The sequence below is a fragment of the Ovis canadensis genome, chromosome 2, assembly GCF_042477335.2.
Source record: "Ovis canadensis isolate MfBH-ARS-UI-01 breed Bighorn chromosome 2, ARS-UI_OviCan_v2, whole genome shotgun sequence".
NCBI lineage: Eukaryota > Metazoa > Chordata > Mammalia > Artiodactyla > Bovidae > Ovis > Ovis canadensis.
Genome location: NC_091246.1, coordinates 50,012,932 through 50,039,188, shown reverse-complemented (window position 1 = coordinate 50,039,188; position 26,257 = coordinate 50,012,932). Strand labels below are relative to the sequence as shown.

General features: G+C 52.6%; 2 protein-coding genes across 6 annotated transcripts in view; both read right to left on the bottom strand.

Annotated features, from left to right (window-relative positions):
* Positions 1-5,810, bottom strand: part of CORO2A (coronin 2A) — a 65,519-nt gene extending 59,709 nt beyond the window's left edge. The window contains exon 1 of one of the 2 annotated variants that reach the window (XM_069574066.1): positions 5,716-5,810. Coding sequence is in view for 1 of the 2 variants with exons in the window: in XM_069574065.1 (XP_069430166.1) it covers positions 5,198-5,365 (168 nt within the window). In the remaining variant the exon portion in view is untranslated. Of the gene's footprint in view, positions 1-5,197; positions 5,455-5,715 lie in introns of those variants that run through there. The other variant, XM_069574065.1, reaches the window with a different exon arrangement.
* Positions 5,811-10,233: 4,423 nt separating this feature from the next.
* Positions 10,234-26,257, bottom strand: part of TBC1D2 (TBC1 domain family member 2) — a 43,582-nt gene continuing 27,558 nt past the window's right edge. For 3 of the 4 annotated variants that reach the window (XM_069576092.1, XM_069576094.1, XM_069576093.1), the window contains 7 exons: positions 23,058-23,168; positions 21,224-21,417; positions 19,414-19,890; positions 14,755-14,875; positions 12,242-12,427; positions 11,394-11,515; positions 10,234-10,776 (listed from right to left, as the gene is read on the bottom strand). In XM_069576092.1, coding sequence (XP_069432193.1) covers positions 10,569-10,776; positions 11,394-11,515; positions 12,242-12,427; positions 14,755-14,875; positions 19,414-19,890; positions 21,224-21,417; positions 23,058-23,168 — 1,419 coding nt within the window. In that variant the 3' untranslated portion in view covers positions 10,234-10,568. Of the gene's footprint in view, positions 10,777-11,393; positions 11,516-12,241; positions 12,428-14,754; positions 14,876-19,413; positions 19,891-21,223; positions 21,418-23,057; positions 23,169-24,968; positions 25,259-26,257 lie in introns of those variants that run through there. The other variant, XM_070292247.1, reaches the window with a different exon arrangement.

Below are 26,257 nucleotides of genomic sequence, written 5' to 3'. Positions count from 1 at the left end.
AAAGAGCCTCTTGATGAAAGTGAAAGAGGAGAGTGAGAAAGTTGGCTTAAAGTTCAACATTCAGAAAACGAAGATCATGGCATTTGGTCCCATTACTTCATGGCAAATTGATGTGGAAGCAATGGAAACAGTGACAGACTTAATTTTGGGGGTCTCCAAAATCACTGCAGATGGTGACTGCAGCCATGAAATTAAAAGATGCTTGCTCCTTGGAAGAAAAGTTATGCAGCCATGAAATTAAGACGCTTGCTCCCTGGAAGAAAAGTTATGACCAACCTAGACAGCATATTGAAAAGCAGAGACATTACTTTGCCAATAAAGGTCCATCTAGTCAAAGCTATGGTTTTTCCAGTAGTCATGTATGGATGTGAGAGTTGGACTATAAAGAAAGCTGAGTGCAGAAGATGAATACTTTTGAACTGTGGTGTTGGAGAAGACTCTTGAGAATCCCTTGGATTGCAAGGAGATTCAACCAGTCCATCCAAAAGGAAATCAGTCCTGAATATTCATTGGAAGGACTGATGCTGAAGCTGAAACTCCAATACTTTGGCCACCTTATGCCAAGAACCAACTCATTTGAAATGACCTCATGCTGGGAATGATTGAAGGCAGGAGGAGAAGGGGATGAGATGGTTGGATGGCATCACTGACTCAATGGACATGAGTTTGAGTAAACTCCGGGAGCTGGTGATGGACAGGGAGGCCTGGTGTGCTGCAGTCCATGGGGTCACAAAGAGTCGGACATGACTGAGCGACTGAACTGAACTGACTGAAATAAAGAAGGCCCAAAGCCAGCATGGCTTCCTCCTCCTCTGGCTTGGATTCCTATTTCACCCCAAGGGCCAAGCTCGGCAGATCCTCTGCCCCCATGTTCAATGGTTCATGCTGCCCTGGTCTAGCTTCATCATTCCAGCCCTAGACTCTGTCCACAGCCTTCTCTCTGTACCCAAAAGAATCGCAGCAACACTCACATGTGGTCATGCTCTTTCCTTGTTCAAAACTTTCCATGGCTCCTGCTGCTGCTGCTAAGCAGCGTCAGTTGTGTCCGACTCTGTGCGACCCCAGAGACGGCAGCCCACCAGGCTCCCCTCTCCCTGGGATTCTCCAGGCGAGAACACTGGAGTGGGTTGCCATTTCCTTCTCCAGTGCATGAAAGTGAAAAGTGAAAGTGCAGTCACTCAGTCGTGCCTGACCCTCAGCGACCCCATGGACTGCAGCCTTCCAGGCTCCTCCATCCATGGGATTCTCCAGGCAAGGCTCCTACTAGGCTTGACAAAAAGCCCTAGCTCCTCTATGAAACAATGTTTCACCAAGTTACTGAAACTCTCTGTATCTCTGTTCCTTTAAACGAAAAACAGAAAAATCGTACCTCCCTCAAACTTACCGAATACCATACTGCATGAGACGGGGTACACAATCTGACCACGGGCCTCCCTCACCTGTATCCTTTTCCTCTTACCACTACGCTAGTCTGCTCTTCCTGAAGGTGCCAAGCATGGTCCTACCTTAGGGCTTTTGCACTGGTCATTCCTTCCATCTGGACAGCTCTTCCCCCAGGAATCAGCCAAGCCTTCTCCCAAAGGTCACCTTCTCAGTGATTCTCCCCACCAACTATTTGAAACCACAACTCTTTCCTTTCATTCTCCCTCACACACTTGAAATATCCTCTTATGTTTTATTTGCTCCATCTCATTTATCACCACCTATTTTATTGTTTGTCTGTCTTCTTTTCCTATCAGACTGTAAGCTCCTTTAAGACAGATTTTTTTTAAATCTATTTTGTTTACTGTCAAGAACCCCTCCTCACCATACCTAGAAAATAACCTAGTGCAGTGAAGGTGTTTAATAAATGAAAGGCTGAATGATCAAATGTGAAGCCCTTAGGACAATCAGGCAGGTGGTAACTACTCAATAAATATTAGCTTATTATTATTGTTATTGATAATTCAAGGCAAGACTCCCATGTTCTTCCTCCATGACTTCTCTGAGCTTCTACAGTAATCTAATCACTCTTTCCCCCACCACACCCTGCCAATCTCTCAATTATATGGTAAGGAACACAGTGCTTTTTAATTATATCTTTTTCCATTTAGGCTGAACCAAATAAAATGGCCATTTCTTGTAAGTCAAAAGTAGCCAGATATTGGCCTTTTCACATAGTTTAACTTAATACATTTCCCATGGTGACCTGCAGGCCCCCGGGAGGCACCTCAAGGGGTAGTACAAAGTAGGTGTCCAGTAAATGTTTGCTCCCCAACTCCTGGCCCTTCATAATAGGTGTGATTGCTAAACACTTATAATCTGTTCTGAAGGAGGCAACATAAAATAATACATGGAGAATCTTGGTGAATTATTTTCTGATCCTCCTGGAAAATCTCTGTCCCCTAAAATAATCCAGGTTCTGGCCATTTCAAGAAAACAAAGCTCTAAGGCTGAGGGAAACCCCTTTCCTAGAAGAAAAATGCTAGCTAGTTGTTTGCCTCTAAGAGGATTTATTTAATGATGGGGTCATGGGGTAGGGAGGCTGGAACATTCTTTGGTTATCCTTGTGTTCCCTGCTCCTCCTAATAAAGGCTTTGGCTACAGAGATTTGCTCAGTCTAGAACGTGAGTTGTCCAGAGCTCAAGGAAATTCAGCAATCACTGAATCTACCCCACTTCACAGGTAGGGGAAGTGAGGTACAGAAGAGGGCAGGAATTGACCTGAGATCACAGGATGGGGTGAAGAAGAACCTTCGCTGACTCTATGCTAACATGAGTCTTGTGGCTTTTCCTCTGGACCACACTGCTCCTGTGTTAGCCAGACTCTGGTAATGGAAACTTCAGTATCATTATTTTAAAAGCTGTACTTTTTAAAAGAAATGCTTATTCAGCTGTAGTAAAACACCAAACACTTCTTTACCATAAGATAACTTCTTGTAAATAACAGCATTACACTCATCTCTCCTATAATTACTTCCTTAGGGGAAAGTCCTCAAAGTGGAAGGCTAGGGGCAAACGGAAGTTAGGACCATTTTCATGGACTTTTGGAACAAGCTGCCAGATTGCCCTGTAAAATTAAATGCTACTGGAGAATCCCTATAGCTTTACCAGCATAGAGTTTTATCCTTTTACATTTATTTCTGCTAATTTTGGAATAAATAGAGTACTTTCATTTACTATATGGTATGTGTTTTCAGACATACACACAAGGCCTGGAATCAAGATCTCTGGGCTTGGTTGCTTGTCTGCTGTGTGATCTTTGACAAGTCACATCCCCTCCAGGGACAGAGGATATCTATCTGTAAAATGACGGGGTTGAATGAGATGATTTTTTAAGATTCCTTTCAGCTTAGATATTTCATAATTCCATGGTGCATTTTAAAATTATTGGCCTAGGATGACTGTTTAATACCCAGGATCTGTCATACCTCTAAATCAAGGTCCAAACAGCTTGGACTAGTGGAACAGGAAAACAAAGCCCGGATTATACGCAGGTAGAGACGACAGGAGACACAGGGAGCACTTAAGCCTGTGCGAGGGAGCTACACTTGAGTGACAGGACAGACACTTAGTCTGCTTTTACGAGGGAATAATAACACTCATCTGTGGTCTAGCCTCAAGTCCCGTGCAGCTCCTCCATGGCCAGAAGGTAAGGTCGTGGTCACGCTACTTCAGCCTGAGAGTCCCAGACTTGCAGTCAAAGGTAGCTCACCCTCAGCAAGTGCTTGGCCAACCTCTGCTCACACACCTCTGAGGACCCAGCGGGCACCCCCTGCCCCAGCAGCCCTTTTTTTGGCTGTAAGAAAGCTCCCAGGTGAGGGACAGGTCTCGTGGGAGGACAAGGGAGACCAGAAGGCCCAGACCTGATGCTCTGAACCTGCTCCCTCAATCAGGGCGGGTGACAGGAGAGGATAAGGTCCGGAGAGAGGCTCCTCTGGCTCCTCTCACTCCAGACCTAAGGCAGCTGCTCACCGGCAGGTAAATCCTAAGGAAGTGGGTTGTGAACAAGCCCCAGGCTGACTACTGCCCCCTCTGGGGCAGACACCTCAGCTTCCTGGTCCCGCCTTGGCTCTCTTCAACTCCAACAGGAGAAACAATGTTGGATGTGGGGCTGTTTATCCCTGAGGTGAACTGACTTAAGGGTCCAGATGACTACCCCAGGTTGGGAGGCAGGGAGGAGTCAGATGTTGTCTGTGTGCTCAGAGCAGGACTAGCAGATCCTAGCTCTGTTTACAGCTAGTGAGATTCCCATAATAAGGGGTGTGCAACTGGGCAGTAAGACCTTCCAGAGGGGATCTGACCAAGGGGCTGGGCCAAATGCCAAGATTCTTCTTTACACAGAGAGTCTGGAGCCACACACAGTCCCTCCGACACCTGCTCTGTCCCAGACCCAACCCCACCCAGACATGGCTCTCCCGGTACTGGAGCCCCTCTGGGGTCCATGCATGGACCTAGCCCTATCCCAGCAGGCTGGGACACCGAGCTGAGCGTCAGCACCTGGTGGGGAAAGGAAGGGAAGGGTATGGGGAGGGCAGGTTCCGGACCATTCCCTAAATCCAGGTGCTTGCACAGGTCTGGTCTAGGCAAGTCTGGGGCCAAGGCCCCCACTATCTCCAGCCCAGGGCTCCCGCCGCCCCAGACCGCGAGGTAGACTTGGCTGGCAGACTCTGATGGCCCCACCCTGCATGCCCAGGCCGGCTCCACAGGGACCTGGGGGGTGTCCGCTCCCCCTGCCTATTTCTCGTGCCCGGAAGCTGAGGTCCAGCAGGTTTCTCAGCCAGGAGAGGGTCGAGTACCACACGGGTCCCGCGGGGCACCCAGGCCCCTAGCGGGGGGCGGGAAGGAGGCTGACGGGCACGGCCAGCCACACCCAGCATGAGCTGCGCTCACTCCGGGTGGGCTGCGCAGACAGTGCCCATGCGGGCCCCGCGCCGTCGGGAGGCTGGAGCCTGAGGCGGCCCCTACTCTAACAGTCAGGCGAGGAACGTGCCACCACTGCGCCGGCTATTCCGATGGGGAAACTGAGGCCTGGAGAGGAGCAGTGCTTTGTGCAAGGTCACGCGGAGGGGCTGGAAGCCAGGTCCCCCGCGCCCCGCCGGGTCCCCCGCGGTGCGCCGAGCCCCAGCATCCCTCCCCATGCGCTGCAGCCCGGAGGCGCAGCGCGCACACATCGCACAAACCGGGAAGGTATGGCCGGCGGCCCGGGGCCGCCCTACCTTGATGACTGCCGCGCAGGTGGCGGTGGCGGTGGCGGCGGCGGCGGCGTCCAGCTCCGGCTCCGCGCTCTTAGCCGCCGCCGAGTCCCGGAGCCCAGCGCTGCCGCCTCCTCCTCCCCACCGAAGTCGGCGGGTGGGGCCGGTGGGCGGGGCAAGGGCTAGGCACATGCCCCGCCCTCGCGCCCCGCGAGTTCGGGGGCCACCCCTCCTTTCTCGAGCCCTTGTCCGCGCTCCTGGCCCCCGGGACTGGTCCCGGGGCGCGCACACGCGCGCAGAACGGGCGCGCACACCGGCGTGCACACGCCGCAGTGATTGGGGCGGGCTGCCCGGCTAACCGAGCCGAGGCTGGGGACAGTCATACTCGCCTACCTTCGCGCCCCGCCGCTCCCTCGCCGAATGGCTTGGAACAAGGGACTCGACCTTCCGGGAGCCTCAGTTACGCCCCTGATGAAAGGGAAGCAGTAACTGTGTCTGCCTCAGAGAGCTGTTTGAAAATTAGATGAGACGATCTAATTTACCTGCCTGGTGAAGTGCGTGCGCAGAGCCGACCTCGGGAGCAGCGCTCTGTGAACCTGGGCTGGTGGAGTAATTCCTTAGGCTTCTCAGTAAGCCTGCAGGAAGAGGGCGGGGAGGACCCGGAGGACGCCCTTCTTTCTCTCTGTGGTCAGGAGGGGGCGCTGCTGCCCGTTCCCCCCGGCTATGGGGTTTTGCACGCTAGGCACTGGGACAGAGATGGGGGTGGTCCAGCCTTTTAGGAATACCATCCGCTAGCACTTAATGAGCCAGGCACAGTTCTAGGCACCTTCAATGCATCACCATAGTTTACATCACACAAACCTATGAGGTTACCTGTTACTCATCTATTTTACACATGAGGAAGCTAAGGCACAGAGAGGTTAAGTAGTTTGCCTAAGATCACACAGGTAGTAATACAACCCTAGGTAGAGTGGCTCCCAACCCCAAGCTTATAACTACACTACCACACCACCTCTCTTGAGAAGAGCTCTTTGTTTAGTGGTGTATCTCTAGGAGCTAGAACAGTACGTGGCTCAGTAACTGTTAATTCACCTCAACGTCTTAATTTGCATAGTGCCAGGGCCAGTAACTGGTGCACTCCCTTGCACTGTCACACATCTATGCCTTTGTTCACGCTGTCCCCTCTGCCTGGAGTTCTCTTCCCTCACCTCCTACTGTCCTTCCTTCCAAGTCCAGTACCAACGTCCCTCTCCGGGAAGTCTTCCCAGATTCCAGTGGGTGTGACCTCCCAGCCGTGTATCTGCCTCTTACCCCTCTGTGCCATGATAGTGGGTGGCTGGGACGGCGTTTGGGGACAGGCTGGTTGACAGAGGCCTTTCTGGGGGGCCTGGGCATATAGACCGGTCGGGAGGCCATTGGTGGGCTCTGCAATAGACACACCCTGGGACTCTCCCTAGAGATGCTGTGTAGGTGTGCTCATCCTCCCCTGCCCCTTCCTTCCTCCTAACACTGATCCATCTGATGAAGACCGCCTGCCCAGTGGTCACGTTTGGTTGTGAGAGCTGAACTGTGAAGAAGGCAGAGCAGCAAAGAATTGATGGCTTCGAATGGTGGTGTTGGAGAAGACTCCTGAGAGTTACTTGGGCAGCAAGGAGAGCAAACCAGTCAATCTTAAGGGAAATCAACCCTGAATACTTGTTGGGAGGACTGATGCTGAAGCTGAGGCTCCAGTATTTTGGTCATCTGATGTGAACAGCTGACTCATTGGAAAAGTCCCTGATGCTGGGAAAGACTGAGGGCAGAAGGAGAGGGTGTTAGAGGATAAGATAGCTGGCTGGATAGCATCATGGATGCAATAGACGTGAACTTGTGAGGGACAGGGCGGCCGGGCATGCTGCAGTCCATGGCGAAGCAAAGAGTCGGACGCAACTGGGCAACTGAACATCAACACCCGCTGACTATCTGAAGTGCACACATGGGGAAACTGAGGCCAGAATGGGAATGACCTACCCAGGGGTCTCTAGCTAGGAAACACACAATAGGTCTGGTCCCAAAGTCTTCTATTGGGCCTTACTGCTGATTGAGATAGGCCAGAAATATAACCCCTTCCTGTGTCAGCATGGCCTTTGTTCAATTTGCTGTGTGTTGAGACTTTCCTGGTGGTCCAGTGGTTAAGACTCTGTTCATCGAAGGCAGAGGGTGCAAGTTTCAACCGGTGGTTGGGGAACTAAGATCCTACCTGTTGTGCGGTGTAGCCCAAATTTCCTTTTTTAAAAATTAACCTGCCACATGTGGGTAAATGTCTTCTGGGTGACCAGAACCTGTGTGTGTATGTGTGCAGTGTGTGAGAGAAAGTGGCAAGTTCTCCCCTATCTGCCCAGCATGGAGCTTTCTGTACAAGGTGGTCCTGTGCTCATGGCAGGTTGAGCTGAGGAAGGAGGGGACGTGCACCTTGGAGGATCAGGGTTAGGGGGAGGTTCTGAACACGCGGGAGAGCACCCTGAACATAGGCATCCTGTAGAAGTGAATGTGCATCTCCTACTTTAGGGTATGGATCTTCCACAGTGCCCCCCTGCTGTTTTGAGGAGCCCCTTTACTCTTAGGGATATTGCCCCAGGAAGGTTCCCTGGGTAACTCCTTTCCCTCACCTGCAGAATGGAGCGTGTCCTGATTGCTGGGGGCCTCGTGTCTGGGAGAGGGATGCTCTGAGCTGGGGGGCCCAAACCTGGGTAGGGAGGTGGGGCTGTGAGGGATCAGATCCTCCAGCCGGGAAGGCAGCAATCCCTGGGGGTGGTGGGGGCGACAGCTGTGGTGCGGGGCCAGGAACCTGACACTGGGGCTGGGCCCCAAATGCCTTTCAGGAAGAGCTGAGGGAGGGTGGGCAGGCTCCCAAGGAGCAGCAGCCGCCCCAGAGATTCTCGGAGTTCAACCCCACCCCCAACTCCCTGCTATAGCCTCCCTTGTCATGTAGATGGTTCTTCCTCCCATTTTCCTTTGCCTGGGGTATCCCCACCAGCCCTCACAGCTCAGGAGGCCATAGGCCAAGCTTGCCCTTTCTCCTGGGTTCTTGGGGGGAGGTGTTCTAGCTTGGAGGAGCTCTCTCTGGATTTTCCAGTTAGCAGCCTCTAAGGCTTAAGGATGGCTTAAAACACTTGTGGCTTTTGTGACTTTGGGCAAGTTGGTTAACCTCTCTGAGCCGTCTCATCTGTAAATCAAGCTCTGTCTGGAGTGAGTGGGTACTCTAGGACAGGCAGTTCACATTCCTGGCTCTCACTCCAGCTCCCCGATACCGGGCTGGAGGCCCCACTACTCAGTCCTTGTTGCCTGTGGTCCCCAATCCTGTTGCTGCACCACAACACCCATGCCCCACAACAGGCTCTGACCCAGCACTCAGGTGGTACTGTGGTGCAGCCAGGTAGGAACCAGAGGTGACAGTGCTGGGTCAGTTGCATAGTACCACCCCTCCCAGTGAAGGAGGAGGAGGGGATAGACACTCTCAACTTTGGGCAGAACTTCTCTGCCCGGGCGTGGCGTGTGTGTATGTGTGTGTGTGGCAGGGGCGGGTGGGGAGAGATGAAGCAGAGGGAAGACAAGTGAAGACAAAGGATGAGGGAAGGAGGAAAGGGAGGCGGGGGCAGAGGCGGGTGGCATACCGGAGGGGAGGGGTGGGGGTGCTTTATCCAGCAGCCCTGGTCTGAGCTGGGGTCACATGCTGTACTTTTGCCGAGGAGGGAATCTGGTTTTAAAGGCTGGAGTCAGAGGGACCAGCTGGACCCAGTCTCTCCTGGAACCGTGGGCCTTTTCTGGCCCCCAGGGCCCTCCTGGTGATGCCTTCTTTATGAAAAGGCCATTCACTGCCAAGGCTGTGTGCTTCACTCTGTGCCGGGTAAGCCGACTCAGCACCAGCGTCATCTCCTTTAACCCTCCCGGCGTTCCAGGAGGCCGGACCCCCAGTCTTCTTGGTGATGGCCCTGAGGGATACGGCCTGCAACCTGTTGGGGGTGCAGCCAGGACCCACCCCCCCAGGCTGCTCTCAGACCACCATCATCCTTCATAGTTACTGTTTGTTGGTGAAAGGACCTCAGCAGACAAAAAAAGTTTAGCAAATATGAAAAGGCCATCAAGCCTTGGTGTACAGTGTTCACAGGAAACTGACCTGGGCAGCTGCCCTGATGGATGTGGGAGGAAAGGAACCCTGAGGGTCCCCTCCCTGGGGCTGGTGATGGGAGGGAACAAAGGGTCTGGTGCGCCAACCCCTCCAAGCTCACACTGGTGGGTGAGAGAAGGGCCTGTCCCTGTCCCCAGCAATGGGTGTGGCCTCCCTCCCAAGCCTCGAAAAGAACCTTGGATCAGAGCAGGAGGCTTTTCTGTGAGAAGCCCTACCCTAGGCCCTCATAGCAAAGATTGCTGAGCCTAAGGCTAGCCTGGCAGACAGTCACAGGCTTTGCTGAGGAATGAGCTGCTCACATCACTTGTACAGCCTCGACCCCCTGCATGGAGGGGGATGGGGGAAGCCTGTCTGCTGAGGAAGGGCCTGGAAGAGCCCAGAACTGGAGCTGAGTTCTGCACAAGCGAGCCCTGACCTGGCTGTAGGCTCTGTCTGTCTCACCACCTTTTTCTCTCTCTCCCAACCACCCAGTTTTCAAAGAGGTGACTCTTCCTGCCCCTGACTATGAAGTTGGTGGTGGGAGATCAGACTTTGGGCCAGCTAATCAGGGCTCTCTGTTCAATCCTCGCACCAAGTTTCTCTTGGTGGTGGACAGGGGTTTCCCTAGAAACCCCCCAACACCCCAGATGGGCTGTGAGGAGAAAGGAGAGGGCAGATGCAAGGCTCAGGAAACGGGTAGGTGGGAAGCCCAACCAGTATTTGAGAGATGCTGTCGCCCACAAAGACAGGAGCTGTAAATGCATATGGACCCAGCTCCTCCGGGAACCAGGACTGGCCCTGCAGAGACACCATGAGAAACAGCAGCAACAGACGTCCTAGGCTGAGAAGGCCCTGGTGGTGCGACATCCTGGAGCCCCAGGCCCACCCAGGAACAACCAGTTACTGAGAACTGTTTAGGTTCCAGAGCTTGTGAACTATTTCCAGTATTTACACTGTTATACACAGATAAAGCTTACGGAATGTTCAAGGTTAACCCTATTAAAGACAGCACTCTTGCCTGTCTGGGTGCTAAAGTGCTCTGCAGAGGAAATGAGAAGGGGTGCATCCTGGGTGTGCTCATGAGGAGAAAACCCAACCAGTGGCTTCAGAAGCCAACGTTTCAATGGGGAGACTGAGTCCCAGAAAGGAGAAGGGACTTGCCCAGGGTCACATATCGCTGCATGGCTGTCCTTCTCTGGGCCTGCCAGCCCAGGGCGAGAAAGGGCTTGGGGAGGGCAGGCAGCCATGTCAGGGCTCTGCCTCCCCCTCATCCTCGCTGGGGCAACCCTCGGGCACCGAGGGGCCCTGGGCTGCCCGGGTCTCCAGGTACTCGGCCTTGAGCTGCTCCAGTTCATTCAGCTCGGCCTCCAGCCGCTCCCGGTGGGCCGCCCGCAGCTGGCGCAGCTGTTTCATGGGAAAGGGGTTCATGTCGTTGAAGGCGATGTGCATCAGCTTCCTGGGGAGAAAGCAGAGTCAGAGTCAGCAGGCATCCTGGGCACCCCTGTGTTCACTCCGCTCAGGCAGCCGAGGCCCTTTCCTGAGAGGAAACAGTGACTGAGAAGACAGTTTCCGCCTGAAGTGATAAGTACTGAGGCAGGAGGAAACTTAGGGCTGAGGGACCTCTAACCTTGGAAGAGCAAGTTGGTCAGGGAAGGCTTCCTGGAGGAGGGGACTGTGAGCTGAGTTTTGAGGAAAAAGCACAGGTGGGCGAGACAAACACGGTGCTGGTGGGAGTGCAGGGAGGCATTCTAAGCAGAAGAACCTGCAGGGCCAGAAGCCCAGAGATGGAGGCTGTCCTGGGAACTCAGATAGCTCTGTTGGGCAGGATCCTAGGGCATGGGTGTTGGGGGCTGGAGAAGGTGGGCAAGAAATGAAACTGCTTGCTGTCCTTGAACGCCATGTTAAGGGGACAGATTCGGAGGCAGTGGGATGTCCCTAAGATCTCCAAGCTGTGATGGAGGGTCAGTGTTGCTAATGAACCTGCACTGGGAACAGCAGCCGCCTCTCTGCTCTGTGTCCTGGGCTCGCACATGTTGGGGGGGGTGGAAGGGTGGGGGCAGAAGCGGGTCTCACCGGCTGTCACAGATGGTCTTGGTGAAGAAATGCAGGTACTGGTAGATTTCCAGGCTATCCTGTAGCCTCAGGAGTGCCTCCTCATTGTACTTGAAGATGGCCAAGGCATAGCGGAACACCACCTGGGGGGCAGAGTGGGGTTCAGGGTGGGGATAGGGAGCAAGGGCAGGGAATCCCCAGAACCCACACCCCCAGGCGGTGTGGACAGCCCTGGGCAGGCTGCAGAGATGGGAGGCTTGGAAGAAACATGTGGGGCAAAGCCAAGGTGGGGGTGGCTGGAAACCGCATGGGGAGCTCAGCTGGCAGTCGGGATTGGGAGCCTGACTGTCCTGGGAGCCTGGGCAAGGTGTTGCCTCTGTTGGATCTAATGAGGATAACCCTGTCTTTACCTGGGGTGCTAGCAGGAATTGCATGGAGAGATGGATCTGAGGGTGCTTGGTGAACTGTGAGGTCCACCACTATGGGGAAACGTGGCGGAGGCCAGGGGAGAGCCTGCCAAGGGTTTCCTCGCAAGGAAAAGGGCAGAGCTGGGAGAAGCCGTCCTGTCTAGGGCTCTGTCTGAACAGGAGGAGGGGGAGGCAGCAGTGGTGTGCCTTCTGAGCAGGCTGGAGCCCCCTGTCCAGGGGAAGGGAATCCTCCCAGCTCTAGCATGGTCTTCAGAGGCAGAAGCGCCACTTCCTCTCAGGGGTGCAGAGCGCTTGAGCTGATGAAGCCAGGCTCCCTAGAGAGGTCCCCCAGAGCCCTGCTGGCTGGGCTCCATCCTCCCATCAGCCAGGGGCAGAGTCAAGACTCAAGAGGAGGCAGGGACTTGCTCAGGACCCTCCTGCTCACCCTCTGCAGAGCCCTACCTTGATGCCCTCGTAGAGGAAGGCGTCCCAGACCTGGAGGAGGATGTTGCTGATGAGACTGTCTGCAAAGACCACAAGGAACCAGTTGAAGGTGATGAAGGACAGGTCCACGCGGCGCTGCCCCAGGTGGGCCATCAGCCTGGGCAGCTTCTCCAAGAGGAGGTCCTGTAGCACCCGCTGGTCCACCTGCAGCCAAGAGAGGACCCGATGGCTGCCACCCTGCAGGAGGGGCTGCCTGCTTCCCGTCTACCCGTCACACCCAGCCCTGGGGCTGCTCCCAGTGGGTCCTGCCCTGTCTTGGGGCACAGTGTCCGGAGGAGCTGGTGCCCAGCCTGACAGGGAGACACGTCACTCCATAGGTGAACAGCCTTCCAGGTTGGAGCTCTGATGCAGAGGTCTCTGTAGATCAGAAGTTCTTAGCCCATGGAGTTTGGGCCCCTTTATCCTGAACGCCAAGCCAAGCAGGAGCTGAGGCTTGGATCGGCTGACACCACAACCACGACTTTGCACCTATTTTGGGTTTGATGCACCAGATGCTCAGGGCAAGGTCGTGGGGCCCAGAGGTGCTGCTACTGAGCGTGGTCACTGTCATGCCTCAGTCCTTGTTTCACTGGACCTGGTTGATCACACCCAGCACTAGCTCCTTCCCTGCCCTAGGATATGGTTGTTCTGTGGTTGCTCCTATCTCAGTGATGAGCTCATTTTAGGGTCCTCTTGCTCTTTCTTTCTTGGAACTGCTGGTTTCTCAGCCTTCTCCCCGTTTAAGTCTTCTTCCAGACTTAGCTCTCGGCTGTGGTGAACACCCTCTTCCTTCCTTCCTCACCCTGAACTCCAGGTCTGCTGTGGAGCTCAAAGCCTAGGGTAACTCACTAAATCTAAGATGCCACTGAACCCGCTGAAGGATGCATGGATGGACTGATGACGTCTGAGATTTACTTCAAGGTCATCAAAGTAGGGGGAATGGTGTGAGTATAGGTGGGAATAGTACTAGCCTCCCTGTGTTGATAATTATTGAAGCTAGATAATGAATACGTGGAGGTTCATTACACTTTCTGTTTTTGTACATTTGAAATTTTCTGTATTTGAGAAAATACATGACCAGAGATGGTGTGGCCATCCTGTGATAAGGACAGCCAGAAAGAGCCTTTACCTTTCTCATTATCTGTGAAAAATAATCCTTCATTTAAGCCACTCAATGGCACCCCACTCCAGTACTCTTGCCTGGAAAATCCCATGGATGGAGGAGCCTGGTGGGCTGCAGTCCACGGGGTTGCTAAGTTGGACACGACTGAGCGACTTCACTTTCACTTTTCACTTTCATGCACTGGAGAAGGAAATGGCAACCCACTCCAGTGTTCTTGCCTGGAGAATCCCAGGGACGGGGGAGCCTGGTGGGCTGCTGTCTATGGGGTTGCACAGAGTTGGACACGACTGAAGTGACTTAGCAGTAGCAGGAGAGATTAGCTCAAGTTGGAGGAGTAGAAGGAAGTGAACTCACCCCTTCTTATGAAAACCACAAAATCACAACTAACTGCTGAATAGCCATCATCAAAAAATCCCTGGAGCCTACCAAAAAAGGTACTATTAAGTTGGGCCTCCCTGCCACACAGCAAAACACAATCCTCACCTGATTCACCACCTATTTCCTGATGACTCCTAAGTCATCTCCATCCCTGATCTCTCTCCACACCTCTCCACCCAGAAGGAGAAAACGGTGTCGGGTGCTTGAAGTAGGAAAGGGGAACAGGATGGGGGGCGGGGGCGGTGCAGGTAATGGCTTGGTAGGTTTCGACAGGGAGTGAGAAGGCTCCCTCTGAGTAGCATCTGTCTCTTCATTAAGCAGAGGCACCGATGCAGCAAGAACAGGACAAGGGGTGAGGAGGGAGAGGCTGGAGGGAGGAGGTGTGAGACGGTCTTGCATTTGCACCTCTCAACAATCCCGGGAAGCAGTGCCACGCCCATTCAGAAGCAGGCAGGCCTGAGGTTCGGAGAGGCGATGCCACCTGCCAAGGGCACAAGGCTGTCTTCCGAGGGGCCGGTTCTGACCCTAGCTCTGCCTGACCCCAGGGCTGGCCTGTGCTCAGAGGGCAGTACAGGGGCTGTGAAAGGACAGAGGCAGCTGGTTTTTAGCAGGCGATTATGGGAGCCTGTGAAGCACCCCAGTCGTCCCGCCCTCCCAAGTCGCAGCTTCCTTGTTACCTGACCTCTCTTTTGAAACTCTCAGCTGGCAAACACCAAGTGGCACTAGATTTCCTTCTCCTCCCTTCCCTAGGATATCTGCTGCCTCTCATAACACAATGTCCTCACTGGAGTAACAACAACCTATGGTGTGGGCAGGGCCCTGACAATTCTCAAGGCCATCAGCTCACTGGAATATCACAGCAGTCCCAGAGCAGGGTTTATTGGCCCACTGTACAGAGGGAGAAATGGAGATTCAGAAATTCATTGGCTCTTAGGAACAATTCAGTGGTACCAACCTGCGTGGCCCCCAATCCTCTCCCTGACCGGCTCACCTGGGATGCCAAGAGCGTCTTGCTGTAGTAGTCAGCGGGCATGATGGTCTCCACGATGGCCACCAGACACCAGAAGGCACTCTCCTCCTCATCCAGGACCAGCAGAGCGATGGCCGCCAGTCTGGAGTGGGAGGAAAGCAGGCCTGGAGTGACCCGTGGCAGTCATAACCGAGCAGCCCGGGGCAGGTGCGGCTCCCTGGGGCGTGTCCTCCCCACCACACTCCCTGACCAGGCTGGTGTTCCTGGGAACTGGGGCGAGATGAACATGCTTTTGAAGAGGACTACCTAGGAGATTTATGGAGCAATGGGGATCATCTTAGAGCAGGGCCTCTGGAGTCCTGTTGCCTGGGTATGAATGCCGGTCCTGTAGCTTCCTTGCTGGGTGACTGTGAGCAAGGCCCTTAACCTCTCTGAGCCTCAGCCTCACAATAATCCCAGGACTGTTTCAAGGACGAACGGAGTAAATACACACTAACTGGCTAGCACAGTGCCTAATGGGCTTCCCAAGTGGCGCTAGTGGTAAAGAACCCACCTGCCAACGTGGCAGACATGAGACGCGGGTTTGATCCTTGGGTTGGGAAGATCTCCTGGAGGAGGGCATGGCAACCCACCCCAGTATTCTTGCCTGGAGAATTCTATGGACGGAGGAGCCTGGTGGGCTGTAGTCCAGGGGGTCGCGAAGAGTCTGACGCGACTTAGCGTGCGTGCACAGTGCCTAACATGCAGTGAGATCTCTTTATAAAGTTTAGCTGCCCTCACCTTAATATTCACAGGCTTTGAGACCTTGGCAAGCGTGTTCGTCTCTCTCTGCCCCACTCTTATTACCTGTCAACGGGGGTTAACAATAGCCCCCTCCCAGGCCTGAGACATGAAGGCGACAGACACACAGCATCTTGGTCACTGTCTGGCACCCACCAGGCGCTCAGTACTCAGAGTTCCTTTCCTCCTTTGCTTCCCCTCTCCCCCAGAGTTATCACGACGCTCTAGAGATCATGGATGAAAAAGAAGAAAACCCCACAGTGCTGAGCAGGGATGTCTGCCTGGAAGAAGCACGATTTTCTCTCCTTCCCTGGCAGATTTCATCCAGGGTGCATCTTTTTTTTTTTTTTTGGCTTTTTGGCCATGCCAAACAGCATTCAGGATCTTAGTTCCTGACCAAAGATTGAGCCTGTGTCCCCTGCAGTGGAAGCACAGAGTCTTAACCACTGGATCGCCAGGGAAGTCCCCAGGGTGAATCTGAGAATACACCACCCAGGAATATTCGTGGCATTATTCATAATAGCCAAAAGGTAGAAACAATCCAAATGCCCATCAGCTGGTTAGTGGATACTCAAAGTATGGCACATCCGTGCAGTGGGACGTAGCTCAGTAAAAAAAGAACAAAACATATGCTACGGCAAGGAGGAACCTCAAGAGCATGCTAAGGGGAAGAAGCTCGATGCAAATGACCACACATCATATGACTGGCATATGAAATGTCCACAACAAGAGCACTCACAGAAACAGAAGCAAGATTTGTTGTCCAGGGCTGCAAGTGGGAATGGAGAGTGACTATGAATTGGTACAAGATGTCTTTTAGGGGTGATGGAAATGCTCTAAAGTTGAATTGTGATGGTAGCCACACAACTCCGTGAATTTACTCCAGATCACTGAGTTGTACACTTAAAACTGGTTGGGAAAAAATGGTTAGTGATGAGAGGCTGCTGGCATTCACTAGGAGCCTATCAACCTCTTGGGGCTACAGCCAGACTCCAGCTGAATACATTCAGGCCTGAGAAGGTCTGCAAAGGAGGGTGATGTGGGAAAGAAAAAACTATTAATACTTTAAATAACTCTACTTATATATTAGAGAGAAATAAATTTTAAAATTTTGCTGTGAATTAGTATTAAGTCATTACTATGATATCTGTCATGCTCTAAACAAGCTGGATTTGTTGCATAAAAGCAGGTTCTGTCCTCTTGAGACAGCACACATGCAGTTCTAATGGCTGCCACTGGACGGCAGCACTCAGACAAGTGAAAGGGGCTGGGTTTGAAGGGCCTTTGAAAGAATACAGTGCACTCTCCACATTTCAACAGGCTCTATTACAAATGTGTGTGCGTGTGTGTGTGTGTGTGTGTGCATGCGCACTCAGTCATGCCCAACTCTTTGGGATCCCCTGGACTGTACAAATAACCTTGTATTTAAAGCAATAGTATGAATATCTGCCTAAATGCCAACAAATACAGCATTCAAAGAAAGAAGTAAAGAAATACCTCAGCTGTTCCTCTATAGCCCTCAGCAGCCTCTGTGCAGTCTCTTTCCACTCCGGGAGAAGCTTCTTTCCTTCTACAAGCCTTCCACAAGGCTTACCTCTAGACATTGTCTTGCTATGGAAATTTCCCCCTGCTCCTTCAGCATAGATTAGACTCCAAAACTCATATGTGGCTAACCCCATTCTTGCTCTCAAAAAAGTTATATCTGATCAGGAAAAAAAGTTTCTGAGTGCTCTCAGCACACTCTCCACTATAGCTCCCCTTGTGAGCTTCTGAGTGTGTGGGCATACGGTAGGAAGGACCAGGTCTGGGGGCTGGAGACCAGGGTTAGCAGATGGCTTAGCCCCTATGCATAGTGAGGTCCAGGTCAGGTTCCTTAGCTTCTCAGACACTCTGTTGTGTCAGCTGGGCAATGTGGGCACCAATGCCCACCTCTCACGGCTTTCCTGAGGATTAGATGACATCAGGTATGTACCTGGCTCATCAGGCTCTCTTTGGAGCCTCTTAAGGAGGCTCTCCTTAAGTCTTAGCTCCTACCTGACCTTTGTGTGAAATGCACAAATCATTCACACTAATCTCATAGCTTTCAGTTCCCTTCAGATCTCATCTTAAAGAGGATTAAAAAGTTTTGTGCTTTCTGAATTTTAACATGTTCAAACAGATAAGTGTGCATGTTTCTGCTCAGCTGCTGAATGAATAAATGTGTAAATTTTCTATGGACATCCCTTATAGCAGATGTTTAGAGTACTGTGAAATCTGAACAAATTTCCAAAGAGGCATAGACTGACAGGCATTGCTGTTCAGGTTTAACTCTGAATTCCCAGAAACTGTACATGTACAGGGCTTCCCTGATGGCTCAGTGGTAAAGAATTCGCCTGCCAATGCAGGAAATGCAGGTTCGATTCCTGGGTCGAGAAGATCCCATGGAAAAGGAAGTGGCAACCCATTCCAGTATTCTTGCCTGGGAAATCCCATGGACAGAGGAGCCTGGTGGGCTACAGTCCATTGGGTCACAAAGAGTGGGACATGACTTAGCAACTAAACAACACATGCTCAGCTTCACCCAATTTGAGTTGGGAAAAAGGTATTAAAAACAGCTACCTTTAGGAACCATTCCAATTTGAGTAGGGACACTCTGAATATTTATTCTGTGTTAGGTAAACGCCATATACTTCCTATTCTGAAAAAAAGAGCTTATATATGAATGGCTTATGTAAATTTTGTCTGAGTATATATGTGTTTAAATTAAGTTGAACCAAAACTTGCTTTGGGAAATATTTGCGATTAGGCCACCTCTATGGGGGCAGCCTTGAGAGCTCCCCATAGTACTGGAAAGGTACCTCTCTGTCTCTTTGGAGCCTCCCAAGAAGTCAGAGAGGTCAAACAGATGGAGACAAGCAGTCGAAAGGACATGTTGAAGACAGAGTTGGGCCGAGTCCCAGCCCTACCAAGTCACCCCATCCCAGCCCCGCCCTACCATCCCTTGTCTCCTGCTGTTGAACCAGAAGTAAAAATTAATCCAGGCTGGGCCAGACTCCTTCCTTTGGGAATTTAGACAGCAAGTGCTAAAAGAGATATGCTCATTCATTCTGTGCAAATATAAAGGACCCTCGGGACTTCCCTGGTGGTCCAGTGGTTAAGAACTTGCCTTGTAATGCAGGGCACGTGGGTTCAATCCCTGCTTGGGAAACTAAGATCCCACAGGCTGTGGAACAACTAAGCCTATGCACTGCGGCTAATGAAGCCTCTATGCTCTGGGGCATGTGCGCTACAACTAGAGTCTGGAGGGGCTAAGGTCTCTATTCTGACAGTCTGGATGGGCTGGAAATATCCACAGAATGGCAGTGGGGCTGGTCTGCTGAGAGAGAAGGAAGCAGCCATGTATTATGAGAGGTCAGAGACCTCCAGGGAGGGCTGTACAGTCTCAGAGAACAGCGTCTCCTTGGATGCAGCATGAATGGCACCCCCTGGGGTCGTGCTGTGGCCCCACTAGAGGCAGCAGTGGCCTCGGCTTGCAACGGCCATCTGCCCCCAGCCCTACTTCCTTCCCGACTTTCAGGAGCTTCCTCTGTCACAGTTACAAATTCTATCTTCCTAGGGCTCCTCCGAGTGGATTTTGTTTAAAGCAATGACCCCTGACCCAGGCAGCTGTGCAGTACTACGTGAGCTGGCAGTGGGCTACACGACCCCAGTGGCCCCTCGTGTGCTCTCTGTGGGAGCGGCACCACCCTGAGGACATGTCACAGGGGAGGGGACGGGACGAGGAGCCTCAGGCTCTGGCCCAACTCTGTCTTCAATGTCTTCTTTCACCTGCTTGTGCCCGTCTGGTTGACCTCCCTGGCTTCTTGGGTGGCTCCAAAGGGACAGAGAGGTGCCCTGGAAGGTCGAGGCTATGTAGCTTACCTGTTTAGGCCCTGGCAGTAGCCAATGGTGGGGTTCTGCCAGGAGAAGGCCAGTAGCACCCGGCGGAGCTTGTCAGGGAAGCTGGAGGTGGGACAGGTGAAGTGCTTGTTGTTGGGGAAGGTCCGGTTCAGGTCCAGCTCGATCTGGCGGGCAGCAGGGTGCTTGCAGGCCTGGCCCTGGCTCAGCAGTGCCTGGTAGCAGCCAGGGGCCTGCAGGTGCTGGACGCGGAGGCGGATCAGCCACCTCCAGACACGCGGCCGGTGCTCGTGGGGCACGCCCGCCCGCAGCAGCTGCTTCAGTTCTGCTGAGGGGGCCAGCTCGCCCAGGGTGGCCCAGCGCTCCCGCAGTGGCCGCTCCACGGCCTCGTGGGCCAGCAGGTGGTGGGAGTGCACTTCCAGTGCCTGGATCTTGGCCAGCAGCCTCAGGTCCTCCACCTCATAGTTGGGCACCGTCAGGAAGCCGTACTCGTCGTACTCACTGCCAGCAAAAGTCCGCGTCAGCAACACTTTGCAAGGCCCTTCCCCAGATAAGGGTCAGTGAGGAGAGGGTGGGGCCTGGGCAGGGAGCCTGTGGGGCTTTATTGTAAGTTGGCCATGTGACTCCGGGCAGGTCACTTCAGTGCTCTGGACCTCAGTTTACTCTGTACAGTGGGTACAGCGGCTCCTGCACTGCCTCATGAAGACCCAGTGAGATCCTCAGATGTAAACTGCTGGGGCTAGACTAGACAGCAAGTGCTAAAAGAGATATGCTCATTCATTCTGGGCAAATATAAAGGACCCTCGGGACTTCCCTGGTGGTCCCGTGGTTAAGAACTTGCCTTGTAATGCAGGGCACGTGGGTTCAATCCCTGCTTGGGAAACTAAGATCCCACAGGCTGTGGAACAACTAAGCCTATGCGCTGCGGCTAATGAAGCCTGTATGCTCTGGGGCATGTGCGCTACAACTAGAGTCTGGAGACACAGTGCAAGATCCTGCATAATGCAACAAAGATCCTGCATGCTGCAACCAAGAGCTGATGCAGCCAAACAAATAAGTATTTTAAAAAAAAGAACCCTCTTATTACTCCATGAAGCCTTAGGTCCGAGGAGGCCTGTACCACCATTGGACAGCCACACTTCCACAGCCAGGAAGCCCAAGGCCAGATGGGGAGCAGGCAGCGCCAAGAAGCAGCAGGACCGAGCAGTGGAGACCCATTCCACACAGCCTTTCATCAGTCAGCATTCATTTGCCCCGATTATGTGCTCTGCCTGTGCTATCTCATTTAATCCTCACGATCCTGCGAAGCTGGTGATCTTAGCCTACGCCTTAGGGAGGCTGAGTAGGAGGCTCAGAAAGGTAAAGTGACTTGTCCAAGGTTACACAGTAAGAAAGCCAAGTCCGCCTCCAAAGCTTGGGTGCCAGCCACTGGACCACCCAGCCTCTAGGGACCTTTGACCCCAGCCACAACCCATTCTGTTTAACTGCCCGGGTCCACTGTCCTCAGGAAAGGCTTGGCTCAGAGGAGGTAGGTGGCTTGTGTCCCCTCCTCCCCTCTCTGACAAACACCTCTGGAGACAGTCTGGGGTAGCGGGAAAAAAACAGAATTCGGAAAGCAGGCCTATGTTAGCTACACTAAGGTGCTGTGTCGTCTTGAGCAGGGGCCTGCCACGCCTCTCGGCTGTAAAATGGGGTTCATCCCAACCACATGCTCATCCGTCTGAAGGTACAAGGAGGTAGGGGATGGGCAGCGCTCACACCCGGTCAGCAGCACTGGCAGCAGGGTGGCTGGTGGCACCCGGGGCCTGCAGACCCAGCCCTGCTCTGGGCTCACCTGACAGTGCCGGGGCTGAGCACGATGCTGTCGGCCGAGGCCTCGCTGGCTTCCCACTGCAGTGCCTCCTGGATGAGCTGCCTCAGGAGCTCTGAGCACTCGCCGGCCTCCACCCCCAAGGCCTCCTGCAGCCTCCGCAGCCCTGCCAGGTACTTGCTCTCCACCCGACAGTTCTGGGCTTGGAGGTAGGCGCACTGTGGGAGGGAGAGGTGGGGGATGGTCAGGCCACCTGGTTGGGCTTGGGCCAGAGGCCTGAACAGCTTTAGGCAGTCCAGCCCTTCTTCCAGCTCTCATCTCCCATCCCTCCGACCCCAGCCATTCATATGAAGAAAAGGAGAGGAGCCCCGAACCCAGGAGTTTACAGTAAGGCAGAAAGGGCTCCAGGCAAGAGAACCAGGCCCAGGGCTGGAGCTAGATTCAGAAACAAGAGGGGAGAGGTGGGCAGGGGCAGCACAGGCTCTTGCATGGCCTGCAGTCCCATGCTAGTTCAGCAACTACAGGCTGGGTGACTTACAGCAAAATTACTTAACCTCTCTGTGCTTTAATGTCTTCATCCGAACACTGGGGATAATAGAGTCTGCCTCAGAATTCTTGTGTGACTCAGATGAGCCAAGGTATCTAAAGCCCTTGCAGGGCACTTGGCCCAGAGAAAGCTCCCTCTAGGGGGTATACCTGAGCAGTGCCCAGGGGATGGACGTGGAGCTCTGGACACTGCCCTTGTGCCTTCTAATGTCACCTGGGGGGCTTTTTCTGCTCCTCCAGCACACCACCTCTCTCCCACCTCGTGGGGCACACACTGCACATTCCCCGTCTGCCTGCCCCCATATCTTCCTTTTCTTTGTATGCCTCATGATATTTTGTTGAAAATGGAACATCTGAACCTAATAAGGTGGGGTGGAATTAATTAAAGAAAGCTCAGCGAAGAAAAGAGTCCGGTCAGGCCTGTATGGGGACCTCTCAGGTCCTGTCACCTGCAGCACTAATTGCTCCAAGCAGGAAGAAGTGTACACCTACATCTCTGATGGGACGGTGCCTCCACTTCAGTCTCCAGCAGGTAAAGCAAAGACTTCAGTAGTCCAACCAGTGAGAAGCCTCCATACCTCTAGTGGACTTTCTGGTTATCACAGTCCCTCCTAATCCTTCCCTTTTCCCTATAAAAAGCAAGTTTCCCTTCCCTGTTCCTTGAATTTGCCTGTGGTTCACCACAGTTCATGGATCCCAAGTTGCAATTCCTCTGGTTAGTCCCGAATAAATTTGCTTTTGCCTGTAAAATAACTAGCCACTATGTTATTAAAACTGACAGTGGTAACTCTGGGAATCAGATTCTCCCTCTTACTCTAGGGTTTGCTGTTTTTGTTTTGATTGTTTATACCTCAAGGATAAACAATAAGGTATAAACTTGAGTTTTTAGGTCTTTTCTGTGCCTTTCCCTGGGCACGTGTGGTCACTTTCTAATTTCCCCCACATGTGCAGTTGTTTTGGAATAGACAATACCTGGCTCCCAAAAAGGGGGAAAAGAAGTATGAAGTTGGCAGGGGGTGGGGGGAAGGGTGCTGGCCCTTTAAATCCCTGGGCGGTTACTTTAGACGGGGGCCAGGGCTTGCTACAAAGCGGGGAGGCAGGACAACAGTGGCTGCCTGCCTTCCTCTCACCCTGTGATCAGAAGCAGCAGTCAGCAGAGCACAGATCTGACATGCGGATGAAGTTCACGAAGGGCACAGTCCGGAGGGTGAGCAGTTGGGTCAAGAGGAGAGAGTGAGACCGTGGTGAGGGGGTGAGTGGACTGGAAGGGTGGCTGGAGACTGAGATGGCCAGACCTGGGCTCCGCCCTCACCTTCATCAGGAGGGCCTTCTCCTTCTCAGCCACCTTCCTCCAGATCTTTGTGACCTGGTGGATCTCAGAGTTGAGAAAGCGGTTCTGGGTCCGGTATGCTTCCATGTCATCCTGAAGAAGAGAGCAAAGCATTTAATGGGCTGCACCAGAACCATCTCCCTGGTCCTCACTCTCAGATGTGCTGCCAACACTCCCTTCAAAAATTTCCAATAATTCCCAATATTGGCAAATAGAAAAGGAACTCTGAAAGAAAAAAACAATATTGATAGTCCCCTTCTCTAATCTTGATACCAGTGTGATATGGTAGAGAGAGCATCAAGCCTAGAGTTCAAATACCGGCTCTGATTTCCTGGACGGGAGGCCCACTGAGTCACTCTGACTCTGTTTCCTCTTCTGCAAAAGGGGCAAGTTTCACCAAACTCACCTGGCAGCTGAGACTAAGTGAGCTAATGTGTACACTGCTACAAGGAGCAAAACAGAACCATTCCAGTAGTGTTTGTTTTTTAAATGAACACATTTTGTCACATATTGGTGATCATTTTGAGCAATTCTGGGTGAGAATTTTCTACTTGGTGTCACTTTGTAAATATTTTTCTGTGTTTCTACAGGAGCTCCCTAAAGATGATTTTTGACGTCCGATGACTATTCTAGGAAGTGAATTTACCATAACTTAGATATAATCCTTCTCCTGTTGCTGTTTTTTCATTTGAGCCTTAGATGTTTTTGGTTTGCCTCTCTTATGAATAAATCTGTGAGGCCTATCTCTAAGCCTAGAGTTCTCCTTTTTGCAAGCTGTCCAGTGGAGGGAGCATGAATCTTCCCGCCTGGGGCAAGGAGAAGCTGACCACCCACTGAGGAGGGTCAAGCAGGAGCCTGAAAGAGTGACCACAGCCACCACCGCCACGGCTCCATCTTTATTCTGCTTGGAAGGACTCTGCAGAAGCAGTGGACAACACATGCTCACGTTGATTCCAGGGCATTTACTAGTTGAAACTCAATCCCTTTCTCTTGCATTCAAAAAATTGTACTGGGCTGGCTGTAGGTGAGTGTGAGAGACTGCTGCAGGTGTGACTAGATAGGACTGATAGGGGCAGAGTGAAGGGACATAGTAGGTGATTAAATAATTTGTAACTCAGGGAACTCACACTGGGGCTCTGTAACAACCTAGAGGGGTGGGAAAGGGTGGGAGGTGCGAGGGAGCTTTAACAGGGAGGGGACATATGTTCACCTATGGCTGATTCGTACTGATGTATGGCAGAAATCAAACCAATATTGTAAAACAATCATCCTTCAATTAAAAATAAACAAAAAAATAGCAAATCCCACTAGGGGATTATAAATAGAAAAATCATAGCAGACCCTTGTAAGTTAATGATTACTTGAAAAAGAAGGTTTGCTTAACCACAAAACCAAGCAGGCTTGCTTAGCAACCAATCCATGCAATAGAAGCACTAGACATGCCCCAGGTAATAAAACAACGGTGGCCTGAGACCACATCCTGCCCAGTGAGCTGAGTAAGCGAGGACACGTTCTCTGCTCACATAAAAAACAATAATTTGTGGACCTAGCTTGACCATGGAAGGATAAGAAAACTCCCCTGCTCAACCTGGAGAAGCTGATGATGCAAGCAGGATGTCTACTAAAGAAAGACAAAGAAGGCCTTCTCCCTGTCCCTACTTTTCTTTTGATTATAAAACTGTAGCTCAGTAAGCTCTCGAGCACAGCACTCTCTCACCTGGCCTCTTGTAAGCCTCACAAGTGTCCTATTTCAATAGATCACTCCTTATCTATCGCTCTGCGTCTCGCTGAATTCTTTCTGTGCTGAGACATAAAAGACTACGGTACTGGAGCTCCTCGGAACCCCCTGAAATGCCACCCATCTCCTTCAGGCCCTGATTAACAACAGCACACCTTGCCTGTGGCACTTCAACAACGGGGATGGGTCACTTGCGCACGGCTGACAGGCCATCCTGACCCTCTCCATTAGATCCCTCCCAGCCCAGAAGCTCCAGTTCACGTCCAGGGGCTCTCCAAGGCTTGGGACGTGTTGCACAGGGTGCCCTGCTTGCAGCCCAGACAAGGAGGGCAGGGACGAGTGCCCCGTGAGCAGCTGTGGGCCTGGTGGCGTCCGGGGGTGGCGTCCGGGCAGTGCCTTCCCATTCACTCACTGCCCTACCCTGAGTGTTCTTCTTGGCTCAGAACTGTAGGAAGGAAAAAGAGAGACCTCAGAGAAGAGAAAAGCCACGTGACTGTCACCAGGGAAGCAAATGAGGAAAACACAACTGGAGAGAGGGGACAGGGAAGAAGCGTCTGCCCACCTGCTCTCACAGGGACCAGGGAGCCGGGGACTGGCCCTGGTGCTAGTGGGGCAGGAGCAGATGGGACACGGGGAGAGCCAGGGTCTGGCGGTGGCCCTGCCACTTCTGCTGTGTGACCCTGGATCAGTGCTTCCTCCTCTCCAGGACGTGGCTGGCCCTGCCAGCCAAGCTCTGTATTCAAGTAGTCAGTGATTCTGTTCTCACACTGACAGTTTGGACAGGGGGGAGATTTCCTCAAAGCTGAGCGTCCTCAACCACAAGGGCAAGCAGGAGATGTGAACACGTTCTGTCCCCAAACCTGCAGACAGCAGAGTTTTGATGGATCTTCTATTTTCTCCTGGATCAGAGACCCAGAGGCTAAAATTAAGGGAGTCTAGTACGTACAACTCTTTCTATCACAGAACACCTCCACGGTGTCAGCTGAAGGACTGATGGCTTTCTAACAACCTTGGGGGAGCAGCCGTCAATGTCAGCATGGGTGATGTGAATTGTACCGAGTCTCTTCATCTCTGAGCTCACTGACAAATTCCTGGACATGCACATTCAGGGGCACATTCAGTCTCCTAGGTGAGTCCATGCTTGCACAAGTCCATTTCTCTCACCCCCATGCTGCTTCTCTGGGTTTTCAACAGTGGGTTCCAGCAGAATGGGCACAGAAAGGAGAAAGACACTTAGCAGGCAGAGCAGAGTAGGAAAGCAATCTGATGGAAGCGATTTTCACCACTTTGTGAGGGATTCAGGGCTTCCCTCATGACTCAGCTGGTAAAGAATCCACCTGCAATTTGGGAGACCTGGGTTTGATGCCTGGGTTGGGAAGACCCCTGGAGAAGGGAAAGGCTACCCACTCCAATATTCTGGCCTAGAGAATTCCATGGACTGTAT